Source organism: Elephas maximus, chromosome 11, assembly GCF_024166365.1.
Source record: "Elephas maximus indicus isolate mEleMax1 chromosome 11, mEleMax1 primary haplotype, whole genome shotgun sequence".
In the NCBI taxonomy this organism is placed as follows: domain Eukaryota; kingdom Metazoa; phylum Chordata; class Mammalia; order Proboscidea; family Elephantidae; genus Elephas; species Elephas maximus.
In genome coordinates, this window is record NC_064829.1 from 98741972 (window position 1) to 98761825 (window position 19854).

General features: G+C 52.2%; 1 protein-coding gene across 1 annotated transcript in view; it reads left to right on the forward strand.

The window, feature by feature from the left end:
* Positions 1 to 1415: 1415 nt before the first annotated feature.
* The window catches only part of GRIN2D (glutamate ionotropic receptor NMDA type subunit 2D), a 44690-nt gene continuing 26251 nt past the window's right edge, over positions 1416 to 19854 (forward strand). The window contains exons 1-3 of the mRNA XM_049901565.1: positions 1416 to 1745; positions 4968 to 5458; positions 9909 to 10528. Of these exons, the coding sequence (XP_049757522.1) occupies positions 4994 to 5458; positions 9909 to 10528 (1085 nt within the window). The 5' untranslated portion in view covers positions 1416 to 1745; positions 4968 to 4993. The remainder of the gene's footprint in view (positions 1746 to 4967; positions 5459 to 9908; positions 10529 to 19854) is intronic.

Below are 19854 nucleotides of genomic sequence, written 5' to 3' on the forward strand. Positions count from 1 at the left end.
GGTCTGGGAGAGGAGGGTGCCCACACTCCTGGGTCCAGAGGGAGAGGAGGGGAGAGGGAGCCTGGACTCTGGCTTCATGATGGGGACCTAATTTGCAGGCCTGGCCTTCTAGGGCAACAGAAACCAAAGGTTGGGTCCTAGAATGGCTGAGACTAAGTGGCAACTAGCCTCGGGGTTCCCGGGCCTTAAAGCCGGGAAACAGCAGAAGATAGCTGCCCCTGGGCCCTGGAGTCCCTACCCAAGCTGATATTTCAAAGCGAGTTCTGAGTCCCTGACTGCCTCCCCTTTCCTCCTCCCTTTTTATCGAAGCCCCTCACTCCCTGGTCCCAGGAGGGAGGCAGGGTCTGGGAGAGGGTGGGGGCAGCCCCTCCCCCAGCCCCTCAGGAGGAGGGGTCTCCGGGGAGGCCGGGAGGTGGGGGCTGTGGGTCTCCCGGCAGGGCGGACGGGGACTGAATGTTAATCGCATCCCAAGTGAGTGTGTGTGCGAGAGCAGAGCGGGTGTGCGAGTCCTTCCCGCTCCGGCTCGGAGGAGCCAGAGGAGCCGCGGCTGCCGGCTGCCGCCGCCCGCCGCCCGGCTGCCTGCCCGCAGCCTCCAGCGGCCACCGCAACAGCTCGGGGTGCCGGGCTGGGTGGGTCCGCCCGGCCCCCAGGGGTCCCTCGTGCGTTTACCATCTGCCCGGTGAGGCTGTGTCCGGGTGTCTGGGTCTGGGTTGGCGGAGGAGGGGTGTGTCTGTGTCAGGGCTGCGGTGGCCAGGCAGGGAGGGGTCTGTTTGTCTGCACCGACCCCGAGCCGCCTGCCTGGGTGTCGCGGGCCCCCTAGTCCTCCCGCCGGCACCCTTGCCCGGATGGGTGGTGTGTACCTGGGCTCTGTGCCTCCTGCCTGCGTCCGGCCGGGAGTCTGGGCGTCCTGGCTGCCTGTGTCCTCCAGTCTGTCCGAGCAGCCACGGACGGCAGTGGCAACCCGGCCCCCATTGGACCCCCTGTGTGTGTGTGTGTGCGCGCGTGTGTGTGGCTCCCTCCTCCGGGCTCCAGGGTTGTCGAGGGGGAATCCCAGGGAAGTGAGCTGTGCGTGTGTGTGCGTGTGTCTGTGTGTGTTGCTGCCTGGGTTTGAGAGTGGGGGCGCAGAGGGGGGGTCCGGAGGTGGCCAAGCGAGGAAGGGGCCGGCAGTGCCCTAGACAGGCTCCTTACACAAACACACACACCAGCCACCGGCTTCAGAGGTGACCCAGACAGACAGACAGACACAGACGCTGGAGGGGGTTCAGGGCACAAAGGGGGGGGTACGAGTGAGCTGGGGGAGAGGCGGGACCGGACACATGGACAAGGGGAGGAGCCGGGGCTGAAGGCGGTGCAGGGGGGGACCCCAGGTGGGCGGAGGGGGGATCCCCTCGGGGTCGGGGCGGTGAGAGGACACCCCGACAGCCTCCGCAATGTCCGGGGCCCAACTTCCAGCGCAACATGTGTAGCGGCGTCCTCGCCTAGCTTGGGGTGGCCGCAACCTTGGGGGACAGACAGGGCAGGACAGGAGCAAGGAAGAGGAAGGAGAGACGGAGCCACGGACTGGCAGGAGGTCCCTGCCGCTGCCACCACCGCCACTGCCGCCACCACTGCCACCGTCGCCGCCGCCCCAGGGCCTGCCCCCCCTCCGGCGGCGCCCTGAGCCCTCCTGCGGAATCTTCGGGTCGCTGGACTCGGTTCGGTCCTGGCCCCCTGCATGCCCCCCCACAGAACAGGGTCATGAAAAGGTAAGGCTCCTGGGGAGGGGGGGATGCAGGGGTGGGGGCAGGGATATGGACCCCAAAATCTAGGGCAGGAAAAGTTGGCCAGGAGCCTGGGGGGGTAGGGAGGAGAGGATGGAGGGGCAGGGGTTTTTGCCCCCCAGCTGCCTTGTCCCTTGAGGACACTCCTTTGCCCCCCTCTTTCCCCCTCCCTGAGCCCCTTTCTCCTGGGTCTTTACACCTCAGACCCCCAAACTCCCCTATTTCCCCAGCACTTGGCTCCTTCTCCCCAGCCCCACATACCTGACACCCCATATCTGTCTCCCCATCTCTCCGTCTCACCTTCTCTCTCTCTCCCCCTCACCCGTCCCCCCCTCACCGGCCAGTCCCTCTCCATCTCTCCCCTCCCTCCTCAGAGCTATGAGTCTGCTATTAATACCCTGCCAAGGACCCTGAGGGCATCCAGGCCCCCCTCCCCCCGCTGCACTCCTGGCCCCAAACCACCTCCCCTTCCCCGAGGTTCTGGAATACCCTTCCAGTCTTCCAAGCACCTGGATTAGGGTGGGGAGAGGACGGTATGTGGGGGGAGGCAAGATGCCGTCTGCAGCACGACGCGAGGGGGGGCGGGCTGGTGATCAAAGTAGCCTCTTATGTATTCTGTGGTGGATGGGGGAGCGGTGGGGACAGGGACACCCCAGGAATCTCTGGCACCCTCCTCCTCCTCCTCAGCTAGGGGACAGGCTGTGCTGTGTACAGGACCTCAGTGGGGAGACCGCCCAGAGAGGCTGGAGCTGGGGGTGCACCCGGGATGTTGGGACTGATGGGAGTTGAGACCAAGAGAGGTCCTTAAGGGAGGAGGGGGCCCTGAGGGCTGGGACTCCTGGATCTGAGGGAGGAGGGAGCAGGGAGCCAGGACTCCTGGGTATGAGGGCGGAGGGCACTGAGGGTCCAGGACCCCGGGTCTGAAGGAAGAGGGGTCTAGTACTCAGATTCCCGAGCTCTGGCGGAAGAGGGGGTCCAGGTTCCTGGGTCTGAGGGAGGAGGAGGCTGGGGGCCTAGATTCTTAAATGCTGGGGGAGGAGGGACCCAGGAGCTGAGCCTCCTGGGTCTTGGAGGAGGAGGGTGCCCAAGATGAGAGCTGGGACTCCTGGGTCTTTCTGGGGGAAGTTAGAGAATAGAGCTTGTGTCTAAAGAAGGAGAGGTTGGGGGCCCAGCTTCCTGAGTCCCTGACAGATCAGAGGATGGGGTCTAGACTCTTGAACCCCTATATGGATAGAAGTGAGGACCGAGAATTTCTTCTGGCCATTTAGCCTTCTGAGAAATGTGGGCTGGCGGCTGACCTCCTGGGCCAAAACAGAGAGCAGGGCTCTGGGGTCCCCAAGGGAAGAGACCAGGCAGGGGTGGGTCTGCCAGGGGCTGAGGAGGGGCTGAAGGGTGAGCAGACATGGAGGAAGGCAGGCAGAGTGCGTGTTAACCCCACAGGGGCCAGGCCACAGCTGTGGGTTATTTTGGGGAGGAAGGGGGGCTATTCTGAGCGCTGATTGAGCCAGCTGCTTGGGGAAGGGCAGCAGAGAGGAGGGGTGAATGGGAGCCAGAATTTGAGAGTGATGGGGTGCTAGGGGCCCCCACCCCATCCCTAGGGAGACAATGGCCCAAGGGAGGAGAGACAAGGCCTATAGGTGAGGGAGGGGGTGTGGGCCTTTCCCCCACTCTTGCTGTCTGTCCGTGGACCAGGCCTGTGCTTCCATGGCAACCAGATAGGAGACTGACAGGCGGAGAGAACCCTGCCCTGTCTGGACCCTCATCCCTCTCAGGAAGCCCCTAGTGCCGACTCCAGTCCCTCTGTGGGAATCAAGAGTGCAGACCCCCAGCACCCTCCTCCCTGAGACCTGGGAGTCCATGTCCGCAGTCCCTCTTCCTTCATACCCAGGAGCCTGGGCTCCCAGCCCTCCTACCCCAGGCAGCCAGTATTCAACAGGGGATGGGGGGGGGGGGACAGGATGAAGGGCTGTATTTCCTCTAATTTACTAAATTGCTCCAGGCTGTGAGCCAGGACACCCCCCGCCCAAGTTCTCCACAGCTGTGTCCCCCAACCCCGAAGCCCAGCCAAAGCCTTACTCAACTCCCTCCCTGGCTTTCATTGACAATAGAGGGGGTGGCACGGCAGGGACAGGAGTAAGGGGACAAAAGTGGGACACGGGATGTGATCAAGGTGAGGGGTTGAGGGATAAGGTCATGGGGGCACTTTATCTCATTGGGACACCCCACTAATTTCTTCTCTTTTTCTCTCCCCCTACACCTGACTCTTTTTTTTCCTTTCTCGTTTTTTTTCCCCCACTTTCTCTTCCTTTTATTTCTGTGCCCTCCTGCCACTTGCCTTCCTGTCCTCCTTTCATGTCTGTGCTGGGCACATCACTGGTGGGGGTCTCGATCTATGCCTCGCCTGGCTATTTCTGTCTTCCTCTTCCTGTGTTTCCTCTGGGCTCTCTCTGCTGGCCTCTCTCAATCTCTAACTCGGCTTGCTTCCTTGTATCTTGTGTCTCGTGGTGGCTGTGGGGTCTCTGTCTTCCTGGGTTTCTTCCCATGTTCCCTTCTTTCTCCAACTTGCTGGCCTTTCTCATCTTTCCCACTCTCCTGCCTCTCTCTCTCCATCATTCTCTCCCTGATCTGTCTCTCCATCTTTCTCATTTTTGCATCTGTCACTCTCTGAGCCTCTCACTACCTGTCTGTGTCACTCTTCCCACTTCTCTTCTTATTCCTGTCTCTCTCTCCCCTATTTCCCTGGGTCTCTCTCCCTTCCGTCCTGTTGTCGCCCCCATTCCTGCTTTGTCTTTCTATTTCTCTCCCCCTACCTCTGTATCTACCACTGGGTTGGGTGGGTTACCTCTGTATCTGCTCATACCCATCACCCACCCTCACACTCCCCATCTTTGTGTCTCTCCTCCGTAATCCACGTCTCCCCATCTGTGTCTTCCCATCTCTGTATCTCTCCCTCTGTGTCTGGTCTCTTTCCCATCTGTCCCTTCAATCTCCCTCCCTGTATCTCTCTGTCTCTCCCTGTATCTCTGTGTCTTTCCCTGTCCTGTCTCCACTTCTCTTCCCATATCTCTCTCTTCTTGTATTTCCTCACCTCTGTATATTTCTTTCTATATCCTGTCTCCCCGTCTGTATCTCTCTGCCCTGGGGTCTCGCCCTCTCCTCCCTGTGTCTCCGCTCTCCCTCCCGCGTGTCTCCCGGGCCCGGGCGCAGAGGCCGCCTGGCGGGGCCCGCAGGCGATGCGCGGCGCAGGTGGCCCCCGCGGCCCTCGGGGCCCCGCTAAGATGCTGCTGCTGCTGGCGCTGGCCTGCGCCAGCCCGTTCCCGGAGGAGGCGCCGGGGCCGGGCGGGGCCGGCGGGCCAGGTGGGGGCCCCGGCGGGGCGCGGCCGCTCAACGTGGCGCTCGTGTTCTCGGGGCCAGCGTACGCGGCCGAGGCGGCGCGCCTGGGCCCGGCCGTGGCGGCTGCAGTGCGCAGCCCGGGCCTGGACGTGCGGCCCGTGGCCCTGGTGCTCAACGGCTCGGACCCCCGCAGCCTCGTGCTGCAGCTCTGCGACCTGCTGTCGGGGCTGCGCGTGCACGGCGTCGTCTTCGAGGACGACTCGCGCGCGCCCGCCGTCGCGCCCATCCTCGATTTCCTGTCGGCTCAGACCTCGCTGCCCATCGTGGCCGTGCACGGCGGCGCCGCGCTCGTGCTCACGCCCAAGGTGCGCGCGGCCGGCGTTGGGGGTGGGGCCACAGGCGGGGGCGGGGCTGGGAGATCGGGGAGGGGCGGGGCCAGTCCGAGGATTCACCTCTAGGATGGGGCGGGGCCAGAGGGATGTAAGAGGCGGGCTTACTTGAAGAAGGCGTGGCCAGTCTCGAGGGTGTGCGTTTTGGGATGGGGTGGAGCCAGATGGGAGGTGAGAGGCGGAGCTTATGTGGAGGGGCGTGGTCTGCAGAATGAGTGGTGGCAGGCCCTGCGGGAGGAGTCACCTAGAAGCAGGATCTTGATCTTGGAGAGGGTCTGAGAGAGACAGTCGGTCTTCAATCTTTAGGGTATGGGGAGGACAAGGACGTTGGCGCAGTCATTGTAGGTGAAGGTCTGCAGGAGAGGCGAGTCAGGAGAAGGAGTGGGATCTAGAGAAAAGGCAAGGCCAGCTAACGAGGGATAGGGTGTAGGGACAAAATGGGACCAGCCAAGTTAGATGAGCTCTGAGGGAAGGGTAGGATCTGGTGTCAGCAACATGAGAGGTCAATTGGAAAAAAATTTTGAGTCCAGTAAGGGGTGGAGTCTAATGAGGAGGCGAGAACCTGGAAGGCAGGGATAGGGACCAGGAAAAAGGGTACTAGGTACTGGGGCATAGGGTCTAGGAAGGGGCTCAGCCATCTGAGCATGGGATCTAGAAGAAAGACAAGGCCAGCCACTAGGGGCCTGGGTCTACAGGGGAGGGTAGAACCATCTAGTGAAAGAGGGAGTGTGAGAAGAGGAGGAGCCGTTAGTGAGGAGGGAGGAGACTGGGGAGGGAGAGAAGCAAGTAGCAAAGAAGTGGGGTTTAGGAAGAGGCCAGTCAGGGCAGGGATGAATCAGGGAAGGGGCAGGGCTAGCCAAAGAGAGGTGAGGCTGGGAGAAGGTGGGGCCTAGATGCTGTACAGTAGTAATGGGGCGGGGTCGAGAAAGGAAGAAGAACCTGGGAGCAGGGTTTGAGGAGGGGCATACCGGGCTGGGAGGTGTGGAAGACGCAATGGAATAGTTTGGTCGGGAGGATGGAGGCCCACCATAGAGGCGGGACTAACCAGAAAAAGGTCAAAGCCAGGAGCCAGTAGGGGAATGGTGGGGTAGAGGCTGCAGCTGTGTGTGAGGCACGAATTTCTGGAGTGGAAGAGGAAAGCGGGACTTCTGGAAGGGAAGGCTTTGCGGACTGAGAAGGAGAAGGGGTGGAGCCACCTGGGTGGGTGGAGCCTAAGTCCACCAATTTCAGGCTGCGAGGGCAGGTGGCTTTGTGACTGGATCACCACCGCAGGATGTGATTCGTAGTTCACTCCCGCCCAGAGCATTCTGGGAAGGGCATCTATCCAACTTTCTTGTTCTCTTTGGCACGGAGTTGTCCAGAGATTTGTAGACAGACCACCTTTGATGTGAACTTATTACTTCCTGTCATTTCCTTGGCATACTCAAGAGATGTGGTCTGCAGTGTTTCACTGTCGGCTAAGCACTGTCTTCGGGTCAGTGAGGACCCATTGACTTCTGGGAAATGTAGTCCCCACTCTGTCTTGGGTGGAAGAAAAAGTGGTCCACACAGCTCCATCTGTGCCCCCATTGAATGCAGGGAAAGTGGTCCCCTCAGCACACCTCCACCTCCTGAAGGGTGAGGTCCCGTCAGGGTTCTAATCCCCTCAGAACAATTCCCCTGACCTCTGCACATATACCCGTAGGCACACTCCAGGGGAGAAAGTCCACTCACAGTTCTCAAATCATTCCTGGAGGATGTATTGAGGGCTGATTCTGTGCCAGGGCTGTGCTAAGTCCTGAGGAATACAGTTGTGGAAAAAAAAAAAAAAAAGGACAAGATTTCTGTTCTTGTGCAGCTTCCATTTTAATGGAGAGACACACGCAGAACAAGCAACAGAGAGTGAAGTCTGCCATAGAGGGAATAAATAGGATGGTGGGGCAATGACATAAAATGGGACTTCAATAGATGGGGCAGTCAGGGAAGGCCTCCCTGAGGAGGTGACAACTGAGTTGGACCTGAGGAACAAGGAGTGGAGGAGCTGGGGGAGAGTGTCCCCAGGAAAGGCAACCATAATGGGCAAGGTCTGTGGAGCAGGAAGGAGCTTGATATGTTTAAGAGTGAGGAGGCCAGTGTGGCGGGAGCCCATTTGTACTGAGGGGTGGCAGGTGATGAGGTCAGACAGGCTACAGGGTCCAGTTCATACAGGGCCTTGTGGGCCACAGCGAGGACTTTGGCTTTGATTCCAAGGAAGATAGATCACCGTTGGAAGGTTTTCAACTGAGAAGGGATGAGATCCAATTAATATTTTTAAACAATCACTCTGGCTGTGGCTGAGGAACGGATTGGAAGATGCAGAAATGGAAGTAGAGATGAGTCGGGAAGCTGTTGTAGTTATCCAGGCAAGAGAGGAAGGTGGGAACAGTGAGAGTTGGGACAGTGGCAGTAATGAGGAGCTGACAATTGGAATTATGTTTTTGTCTTTTAATTGTGAAAATGTACACAACAAAGAATACATCAGTTCAACAATTTCTACATATAAAATTCAGTGACACTGATCACATTCTTCAAGTTGCACAACCATTCTCGTTCTCCTTTTCCAAATTATTCCATAAGGTTATATTTTGAAGATAGAGCCAAGAGGCCTGGGAGATGGCCTGGATGTGGTTGTGAGGGAAAGAGGGAAAGCATGACCGAGGTTTGGGGCCTGAGCATTCCAGTGAATAAGTGGAAACATGGAGCCATTTGAGGTGGGGGAAAGAGCAAGAATTGTTTTTGACATGCTAATTTTGAGATGTTTGTTGTATGCCATGCAGTGATTCTGACTCATGGTGACCTCATGTGACAGAGTAGAACTGCCCCATAGGGTTTTTTGGCTGTAATCTTTACTTGGGAGCAGATCACTAGGTCTTTTTTCCCAAGGACCAGCTAGTGGGCTGGAACTGCTGACCTTTCAGTTAGCAGCCGAGCACCTAACCACTGTTCCATCAAACGCACAAAACCAAACCTGTTGCCTTGGAGTCGATTTCGACTCATAGCGACCTTATAGGACAAGGTAGACCTGCCCCACAGGGTTTCCATGACTGTAATCTTGACGGAAACTGACTGCTTCATCTTTCTCTCAAGGAACGGCTGGTGGGTTCGTACAGCCAAACTTTTGATTAGCCGCCGAGTGCTTAACAATTGTGCCACCAGGGCTCATTAATTTTGAGACGCCTCTTGGAAATCCAAGGGTGTACGTTAAGTAGGAAGGGGTAGAGGTTTGTCCAGAGCTCATGAAAGAAGTTGTGACTGAAGTGCTGTCCAATAGAACATTCTGCAATGATGATATTCAATATCTGCAACGTCCAATACGATAGCCACTAACTATGGCTGTTGAGCACTTGACAGTGTTAGTGCATCTAAGGAACTAAACTGTAAATTTCATTTTATTTTAATTAATTTACATTCGAATAGCCACGTGTGACTAATGGCTACCGTATTGGACGGCGCAAGAGACAGTAATTAAATCCTTGGATCCGGATGAGATCTCCAAGGAGAGATGACAGAGAAGAAAAGGAGCTGAGGAGGGAATGCTGGGGAAGAGAGACCTACTATATTTAAAATTCTGATTGAGGAAGAGAGGACAGCAAAGGAGACAGAGAGGGAGGGGTCAGGGAGGTAAGAGGAAAACCAGAGAAGGGGCAAGTCCCTTCAGCAAATCTTCTAATCATCGCTTCCATTGCATGCTGGGAAGTGTAGTCGTCCTCATTGCATGCTGGGAAATGTAGTCCCTCTCATTGCATACAGGCCCAGAAGTTCCTCTCACTGAATGCTGGAAGCTGTAGTTCCCCGGCTGGATGCTGGGTGTATTAATTATGGTCATTTTAGGTGCTGTACCAGATAAACCCCCAAACCTCAGTGGCTCAACACACTTGTTGGCTGTTGAGAGTTGTAGTCCCCTGGTTGGTTACTGGGAGATGTGTTCCTTGTTAACCTCTGGGAATTCCTCACTGGCTTACACAACTGTGATCCCCTCATCGGTGGCTAGGAGGTGAGGTCCCCTCTTGGCCACTGGGAGCTATGGGCTTCTTGTTGCCCCCCTGGTAGCAATGATCCCCTGGTTGGCTGTGGTAGATATGGTTCCATGTCAGCCACTGGGAGATGAGTCCCCCTCATTGGCAGCTGGGAGGTGAGGTTCCCTTGTTGGCTGTAGAGAGCTGTAGTCCCTTGGTTGGCTAGTGGGAGATGTGTTCCTTATTTACCTCTGGGAGTCCCTTGTTGGCTGATAGGTGCTATAATCCACTTATCAGTGGCCGGGAGGGAGGTCCCTGTGGGCTACTGGGAGGTGAGGTTCCCTTGTGAGATGCTGGGAGGTGAGGTCCCCTCTTGGTCTCTGGGAGCTGTGGCCTCTCACCCCAAGCCCTGACACCCCCTCCCTTCCTGACATCCACCTTCTCCTCCGCAGGAGAAGGGCTCCACCTTCCTACAGCTGGGCTCCTCCACTGAGCAGCAGCTTCAGGTCATCTTCGAGGTGCTGGAGGAGTACGACTGGACGTCCTTCGTGGCAGTGACCACACGGGCTCCCGGCCACCGGGCCTTCCTGTCCTACATCGAGGTGCTGACGGACGGCAGCCTGGTGGGCTGGGAGCACCGCGGGGCGCTGACGCTGGACCCAGGGGCCGGTGAGGCAGTGCTGGGGGCCCAGCTCCGCAGCGTCAGTGCGCAGATCCGCCTGCTTTTCTGTGCACGCGAGGAGGCCGAGCCGGTGTTCCGGGCCGCGGAGGAGGCTGGCCTCACGGGACCTGGCTACGTGTGGTTCATGGTGGGGCCCCAGCTGGCCGGGGGAGGGGGCTCTGGGGCGCCCGGAGAGCCCCCACTCCTGCCTGGAGGCGCCCCGCTGCCTGCCGGCCTGTTCGCGGTGCGCTCGGCCGGCTGGAGAGACGACCTGGCCCGGCGCGTGGCCGCCGGCGTGGCCGTCGTGGCCAGAGGTGCCCAGGCCCTGTTGCGTGATTATGGCTTCCTGCCCGAGCTCGGCCACGACTGTCGAGCCCAGAACCGCTCCCACCGCGGGGAGAGTCTGCACAGGTGAGTAGGCCGGGTGGGAGGGGTGTGGGAAGGCTTGCGCCAGCCTGGGGCACTGGATGGCTGACTGACCGCAAATGGGTCCTGTCCGCTTTCAGAGCGTCGGTGCCTTAATCACCTGGGGCTGTTGCAACAGAAACACCACACCTAAAAAGGTGGCTTTAAAGAACAAAAATCTATTTTCTCACAGTTTTGGAGGCCTAAAGTCCAAATCAGGGTCTCCCTTTGTCAACGCCTCCTTTGTAGGTAGCCCTGGGCACTTCTTGGTTCCTTGGATTGTAGACGATCCTCAAATAGGCATCTCTGTGTATCTCTGTGCCTAATCTGCTGGCTTTATAACTCAGCAGTGCTTAGACTGAGAACTGCACCCTATACAGGAATGCTCTAAATAACATAACAAAGAAACCTCTATTTGGAAACAGGATTACATCCACAGGCATAGAAGGTAGAATTCCAACTCATACTTTGGGGGGGACACAATTCAGCCCAGAGCACTGTTGCCCTTTCTGTAAAAATGGGTGTAATTAGGCCTCCCTTCTGGGGTTAAAAGGAGGTCCTGGGGGGTGCAAACTGCACTCAATTACTAGCTGAAAAATCGGTGGTTTGAATCCACCTAGTGGCACCGCGGACAAAAGTCCTGGTGATCTGCTTCCATAAAGATTACAGCGTAGAAAACTCTATGTGGCAATTGTATTCCAACACATATGGGGTCTCTGTGAGTTGGAATCAACTTGATGGCAGTGGGTTTGGTTTGGGTTTTCTGCGGTTAAATCAGGCAATTAGGGGAAAGCAACTGAGACACAGGGAGTGTATTACCATATTTCATGATTCTAAAATGAGCATTTTTCACATTTTGATGTCTTTGAAATTAAGATAGGTCTTAAAATTGAGGGCTTATCTGGACTGGACTATGGGATAGAAAATGATACTGGTGAAGAGTGAGCTTCTTGGATCAAGTAGACACATGAGACTGTGGGCGCTCCTGTCTGGAGAAGAGATCAGAGGGCAGAGGGGGTCAGAAGCTGGCTGAATGGACACGAAAATAGAGAATGGAGGGAAAGAGTGTGCTGTCTCATTAGAGGGAGAGCAACTAGGAGTGTTTTGCAAGGTGTGTATAAGAGACTCACTTGGTTTGTAAACTTTCACTTAAAGCACAATAAAAATTTTTTTAAAAAGGAAAAAAAATTGAGGGCTTATCATGATTTAATTGGCAACGCTCTTTTCTTTCTTTGCGGTACATAAAATAATGGTACATTGCAGAGTTCCTGGGTGGTGCAGTTAACTGCTTGACTTCTAGCTGAAAGGTTGGCGGTTCAAACCCACCTTGGTAAGGCAGTCCTGGCGATCTGCTTCCAAAAGGTCCCAGCCTTGAAAACCCTGTGGAGCAGTTCTATTCTGCACACATGGTGTCGCCATGAGTTGGAATCAACTCAACAGCAAACTAACAACAAAATAATGGTACATCTTACAATTGGTGATGGCTTTGATTTGATTCGATGGAATACCCTGATTGGATTACAACCCAGTGGCCAAAACAAATAGAAGTCTGGTCCTCTCTCACATAAGAATCCAGTGCCGAGCAGACCAGGTTATCAGGGGTCAGCTGCTCATGTGATCATTCATGGACCCAGGATCCTTCCATCCGTGGCTCTACCATCTCCTTTCTGCACAGTCAAGCTGGATGGTGAGCATATCTGATTGCTAGCTTGTGAGAAGGGGGTCAAAGTGGAAGTGGGGAGCAAGCAATTGTCTTTAAAAATTGTGGTAAAATATATACAACCTAAAATTTGCCATTTTAACCATTTTCAAATGTACAGTCCAGTGGCATTAATCACAGTGACCGTGTTGTGCAAACATCACCTCAATTTGTTTTCCAAACTTTTTCATTACCCTAAGCAGAAACTCAGTACCCACTAAGCAGTACCTCCCCATTCTTCCCTCCCCCCAGCCCTTGGCAGCCACTAATCTACTTTCTGTCTCTATATGTTTGTCTGTTCTAGATATTTCATATAAATGGGATCATGCAATATTTGCCCTTTTCTTTAATTGGGTGCATAACTTTATTCATCCGTGTATTTATTAAGCATCCACCTCATTTAAGATAATGAAGTGTAATGGAAAGTTCACAAGCATTGTGTGATGTGTGATGGTTGGTTTACTTTGGGTAAGTTTCTTGTGTGTTTTAGAGCTTTAGTTTTCTCACTTGTTTAAATTTAAAGGCAAAATACATGCCTAGAGACGGAAAGACAGTATGTTGTACTGTGGTGGCTTGCATGTTGCTATAATGCTGGAAACTATGGCACTGGTATTTCAAATACCAGCAGGGTAATATCTGTCCTTTTGTGTCTGGGTTCTTTCACTTAGCATGTTGTCAAAGTTCATCCATGCCTTAGCATGTTTTATGGCAGAATAACATTCCATTGTATGAATAGACCACGGTTTATCTATCTGTTCGTCTGTTGATGGACACGTGAGTTGTTTTCTCTTTTTGGCTATTGTGAATAATGCATCAGTGAATATTGGTGTATTAGTATCTGTTCGAGTCTCTGCTTTCAGTTCTTTGGGGTACATACCTAGGAGTGGAATTGCTGGCTCATATGGTTAAGCGCTGGATTGACACAGTGGCTGCAACAATGAGCTCAAGCATAACAACGATTGTAAGGATGGCGCAGGACCTGGCAGTGTTTCGTTCTGTTGTGCATAGGGTTGCTATGCGTCAGAACCGACTCAACGGCACCTAACAACAACAACAACATGGTTAAGCGCTGGGCTGCTAACCGAAAGGTAGGCTGTTCAAACCCACCAGCCGCTGCATGGAAGAAAGATGTGGCAGTCTGATTCCTAAAGATCACAGCCTTGGAAACCCTATGGGGCAGTTCTACTCTGGCCTATAGGATCGTTTTGAGTTGGAATCGACTCGAACGCAATGAGTTTGGTTTTTGGTATGGGTAACTCTTTGTTTTTAACTTTTTGAGGAGCCACCAACTGTTTTCCACAGCGACTGAGAGAATCATGTCATCTGCAAATATAGTTTTACTTTTCTGATTTGGATGGCTTTTATTTCTTTATCTTGCCTAAGTGCTCTGGCTAGAACTTCCGCTACTATGTTGAGTGGCTGTGGTGAAAGCGGGCATTCTTGTCTTGTCCCTGATCTTAGGGGGAAAGAAAGTGATTGTCTCTTCAGCAAGTGAAGGGGAGAGGCACAACTCCCATCTTATTTGGTGAGAACTGGTCACATGGCCAGGGCTGGCATACTGGTTTACAGTCGGAGTCTACTATGACTGGCCAGATGTCTGTTCTGATTGGTTAGTGCCTGTGTTACCCTGGTTGTTGGATATTTTGAATATCACCCAGACACATGGCCACAGCTGGCTGCAAAGAACGCTGGTAGGCCCAGCTTACACTATACTATTTTAGAAAAAAACAGTTTGGTGGAAAATAGCATCTCCACCCTAGAAAGTGAGGAAATGGGTGAATTTGGTGTCTTAGTTACCTATTGCTGCTGTAACAGAAATACCAGAAGTAAGTGGCTTTAACAAACAGAAATTTACTTTCTCACAGTTTAGGAGGCTGTTGTTGTTGTCGTTAGGCGCCGTCGAGTTGCTTCCGACTCATAGCGACCCTATGCACAACAGAACGAAACATTGCCCGCTCCTGCGCCATCCTTACAATCGTTGTTATGCTTAAGCTCATTTTTGCAGCCACTGTCTCAATCCACCTCGTTGAGGGTCTTCCTCTTTTCCGCTGACCCTGTACTCTGCCAAGCATGATGTCCTTCTCCAGGGACTGATCCCTCCTGACAACATGTCCAAAGTATGTAAGACGCAGTCTCACCATCCTTGCTTCTAAGGAACATTCTGGTTGTACTTCTTCTAAGACAGATTTGTTCGTTCTTTTCGCAGTCCATGGTGTATTCAATATTCTTCGCCAACACCACAATTTAAAGGCGTCAACTCTTCTTCGGTCTTCCTTATTCATTGTCCAGCTTTCCCATGCATATGATGCCATTGAAAATACCATGGCTTGGGTCAGGCGCACCTTAGTCTTCAGGGTGACATCTTTGCTCTTCAACATTTTGAAGAGGTCCTTTGCAGCAGATTTCCCCAATGCAATGCGTCTTTTGACTTCTTGACTGCTGTTCCCATGGCTGTTGATTGTGGATCCAAGTAAAATGAAATCCTTGACAACTTCAGTCTTTTCTCTGTTTATCATGATGTTGCTCATTGGTCCAGTTGTGAGGATTTTTGTTTTCTTTATGTTGAGGTGGAATCTATACTGAAGGCTGTGGTCTTTGATCTTCATTAGTAAGTGCTTCAAGTCCTCTTCACTTTTCAGCAAGCAAGGTTGTAATCATCTGCATAACGCAGGTTGTTAATGAGTCTTTCTCCAATTGTGATGCTCTGTTCTTCTTCATATAGTCCAGCTTCTCGTATTATTTGTTCAGCATACAGATTATATAGGTATGGTGAAAGAATACAACCCTGCCGCACACCTTTCCTGACTTTAAACCAATCAGTATCCCCTTGTTCTGTCCGAACAACTGCCTCTTGATCTATGTAAAGGTTCCTCATGACCACAATTAAGTGTTCTGGAATTCCCATTCTTTGCAGTGTTATCCATAGTTTGTTATGATCCACACAGTCAAATACCTTTGCATAATCAATAAAACACAGGTAAACATCCTTCTGGTATTCTCTGCTTTCAGCCAGGATCCATCTGACATCAGCAATGATATCCCTGGTTCCACATCCTCTTCTGAAACCGGCCTGAATTTCTGGCAGTTCCCTGTCAATATACTGCTGCAGCCATTTTTGAATGATCTTCAGCAGAATTTTGGTTCTAATTATTAATGGATGTTTGCAGCTGTTTCTTCTCATTTTGAGTCGTGCCACATCAGCAAATGAAGGTCCCGAAAGCTTTACTCCATCCACGTCATTAGGGTCGACTCTACTTTGAGGAGGTAGCTCTTCCCCAGCCATCTTTTGAGTGCCGTCCAACCTGGGGTGCTCATCTTCCAGCAGTATATCAGACAATGTTCTGCTGCTATTCATAAGGTTTTCACTGGCTACAGCTTTTCAGAAGTAGACTGCCAGGTCCTTCTTCCTAGTCTGTCTTAGTCTGGAAGCTCAGCTGAAACCTGTCCTCCATGGGTGACCCTGCTGGTATCTGAATACCGGTGGCAGAGCTTCCAGCATCACAGCAACACACAAGCCCCCACAGTACGACAAACGGACAGACATGTGGGGGTTTAGGAGGCTAGAAGTCTGAATTCAGAACACTGGCTTTGAGGGAAGGTTTTCTTTCTGTTGGCTCTGGGGGAAGGTCCTTGTCTCTTTTCAGCTTCTGTTGTCAGGTTCTTTGGTGATCTTCATGTGATGTGATATCTGTCTTCCCCCATCTGTGCTTGCTTGCTTCTGTGCCAAATCTGCTCCTTTTATATCTCAAAAGTGATTGGCTTAAGACACAGCTTACACCTGTATGGCCTCATTAACATAACAAAGAAAACCCTATTCCCAAGTGAGATTACATCCACAGGTTTCGGGGTTAGGATTCCAACACATATTTTTCAGAGACAGAAGTCAATACGTAACATTTGGTGACACAACAATGGAAGGAAAGACCCCAATCCTGAAATGAGGAGGAGGTGAGCCTGGGGAGAGGACACGTGTGAGAACTAAGGGAGGAGATTTGAGTTCCCAACTGGTGAGTTGGGAATCAGAATCAGGAATAGGGGGGTGGGAAAAGCTTCCCTCACTCATAAATACTTACTGAGCAACCGCTAAGAATGAGGGCTCCTGCTGGGCACTGGACACAGATATGAATAAGACCACAGAGCGTTCTTCAAAGAGCTAAGGGTCCTGGAGGAGTGGCAGACAGGGACAGGATAATGACAGCGCCGCGTGGTGCTTGCAGTAATGGCGAGAGCATGGACGTTGGAAGGTACCGCTGAGGAGCACTGGCTATGCCAGGACATTTTTAGTTGCAAGAAGCAGAGTCTTATTCAAATTTCCTTAGGGAAAAGGGTGCTTATTGGAAAGATAAACACACGCAGAAACCCAGAAGAGGCTGAGCCTGGGACTAGCCTCTCTTAACATCTCTTTCTTTCTTTTTTTCTCTTCCCGTGTCTCTGTCTCTCTCATACACACACGCACACAGTCTCTATCTCTGTCTATCCATTTCTCTTCCTCCTTTCTTCTGTGTGTGTTTGTCTCTCTCACACACACAGTCTCTATCAACTCTCTTTTTCTTCTCTGTCTGCCTCTCTGTCATACACACACACACAGTCTCTGTCTACCCATCTCTCTTTCTCTTCTGAGTCTTGTCTGTTTATCCCTTCTCTTTCACACACACAATCTGCCTATCCGTCTTTCTCACACACAAACACAGTCTATCGATGCATCTCTGTTTCTCTTCTGTCTCTCTCTCTCTTACACACATACAGTCTGTCTCTCTGTCTACCCATCTCTCTCCTTTCTTCTCTGTCTGCCTCTTTCTCTTTTTCTCTGTGTTTCTTTCTGTCTGTGTCTGTCTCTCTCTCAAGCATGCCTCTCCCTGAGGCTCCTCAGTTCTTCTCTTTCCACCACTTACCCAGATTTTCTGCTCCCTCATCACTTCAGCCGGCCATGGCTACTCCCCGTCCTTCCAGATCTCATAGCTAACATCCTCCCAAGAGAGGGATTGTGTTGGCCCCATTCTGCCTTCCAAACCAGGCTATACAATTCATGGGACAGCCATGGAGTCAGAGAGGCTTCTGGGGGGAATGGATAGACCTGCAGGATGACTTGCTCATTCATTCAAAAAAGCCCTTTATTGAGAATCTTTGTTTGTTGTTAGGGGTCATCAAGTTGGTTCTGACTCATAGTGACCCTGTGCACAACAGAACAAAACACTGCCCAGTCCTGCATCCTCACAATCATTGCTGTTTAAGCCAATTGTTACAGCCACTGTGTCAGTCCATCTTGTTGAGGGGCTTCGTCTTTTTCACTGACCCTCTACTTTACCAAGCATGATGTCCTTCTCCAGGGACTTAGGCACAGGGAGTAACAGTGTTGAGTAAGGTCCCCACTCTCAGAGGGCATACTGTTTAATGGGTGTCTTAGTTGGCTACCAGCCACTCTTGGGGAGAAAGATGTGGCAGTCTGCTTCCATAAAGATAACAGCTTTGGAAACCCTATGGGGCAGTTCTACTCTGTCCTATAAAAAAAAAAAAAAAAGTAGAGTTGCTCTAAGTCAGAATCCACTCGACAGCAACGGGTTTGGTTTTGGTTTTTGGTAACTTGCTAGTTTGCTCACTATCTGATTTGGTAATTTGCTGTCTGTCTTCCTCATTGTTATGGACTGAATGGTGTTCCCCAAAAATCTGTGTTGTAAATCCTAACCCCTATATCTGTGGATATAGGGCCCTGGTGATGCAGTGATTAAGCACTCAGCTGCTAACCAAAAAAATTTCTGCTCTAACAGAAACACCTGAAAAAAAAAAAAACCAGGAACAGAAATTTATTTTCTCACAGTTAGAAGGCTAGAAGTTGAATTCAGGCCACTGGCTCTAGGGAAAAGCTCTCTCTCTGCTCGCCCTGGGGGAAGATCCTCGTTACTTTTCAGCTTTTGTTCCTCTGTTCCTTGGCGATCTTCATGGACCTTCATGTGAGACCACATCTATCTTCCCCCATCTGTGCTTTCTTGCTTCTGTGCCTAGTCTACTCCTTTTGTATCTCATAAGTGATTGGCTTAAGGCATACCCTGCACTGATGTGGCCTCACTGACATAACAATGAAAACCAAATTCCCAAATGGGACTACATCCACAGGTATAAAAAACCAAACCAGAAAAAAAACCTGTTGCCATGGAGTCAATTCCAAATCACAGGGACCCTATAGGACAGAGTAGAACTGCCCCAAAGGGTTTCCAAGGCTGTCATCATTACAGAAGCAGGCTGCCACATCTTTCTCCTGCAGAACAGCTAGTGGGTTCGAACCACCAACCTTTCAGTTAGCAGCCAGGTAATTAACCACCGCACCACCGGTGCTCCATATCCACAGGTATAGGGATTAAGATTTACAACATATATTTTTCGGGAAAACTATTCAGTCCATAACAATGGGAAGACAGTGAGCAAACAAGAAAAGAAGAAAATATCAGCGGGGGATAACAGCTGCGATGCAAATAGAACGGGGGAATATGATCAGAGATGCGTAGGGGGCTAGGCTGGGGGGGTGGCTAGGACGGGTCTTTCTGAGTAGGTGAAATTTGGAGGTAAAAATGATTAAAGAGAAGGAAGATCTGAGTGAAGAGAAGGGAGAGGGAGAGGGAATGGCAGGTGCAAAGGCCTTGGGGTTGGAATTGCCTCTTTGAGAGCCTGCAACAAGACTAGTATGGCTGGACCATAGTGGGCAAGGGGAAGAGGGGTGTGAGTAGGAGATGGAGAGACACACAGGGCTTAAGGCTGGGGTAAGGAGTTTGGATTTGTTTCTAAAAGTGATGCGGAGTTCACTAAGAATAGAGTATTCCAGGCAGGGGAACAGCATGTGCAAAGGCTCAGAGAGTAGGAAGAACTTGGGCAGTTGGTGGGACTGCAACAGTTCAGGGTGGATGAAGGCAGTAGAGTTAGGAGTTGGGGTGACAGGCTGGGGAGGGAGGTAGGGCCTTGAATGCCAGATTGAAAGGCTAGGACTCTGTCCCAGGGTACTAGGGAGCCATGGGAGGACTGTGAACAGGGGAGGGACAGGGGCAACTTTGGGTTTAGAAAGAGCCCTCTGGGGCCTGGTGGGGCAGAGAGATTGGAGGCTGGGGCAAGGGTACAGGAGGGAGAGGATGAAGCCTGGGCACGGAGAGGAAGGGATGAGGCAGAGAGAACCTGGGAGCAGGAAGGATGGGGCTGGGGACTGATGACCTGGGGGCAGGGGGCGGGTCTAGCCTGATGACCAGGTGGATGGTGTATGAGGCAGTCATAGTACAGGGAGTGATGCTGCATAGTGGGATATCTGCAGATCCAGAAACTCTCTTGGGGGCTTCCTCTCAGAGCAAGTGACATTTGAGCTGAGTCTTGAAGACACTGAGGAGTTGTTCAGGATGACAAGGGACAGAATAAGGGTGTTTAAAGGCAGAAAGAACAGCACCTGTGTATCAGCTTCCTGGGGCTGCTGTAGTCCCCGACTTACGATGAGCTTATGTTCTGGTGATTCTGTCCTAAGTTGGTTCTGACATAAGAAGAATACCTCATTTTTTTTTTTTTTTTAGTTTTCATTACTATTGCCTTTTATTATCAGTATCTTTATGAACATAACATTGGACTTCTGTGAGTGAGCATCTGAGAATAATAATATCAGCAA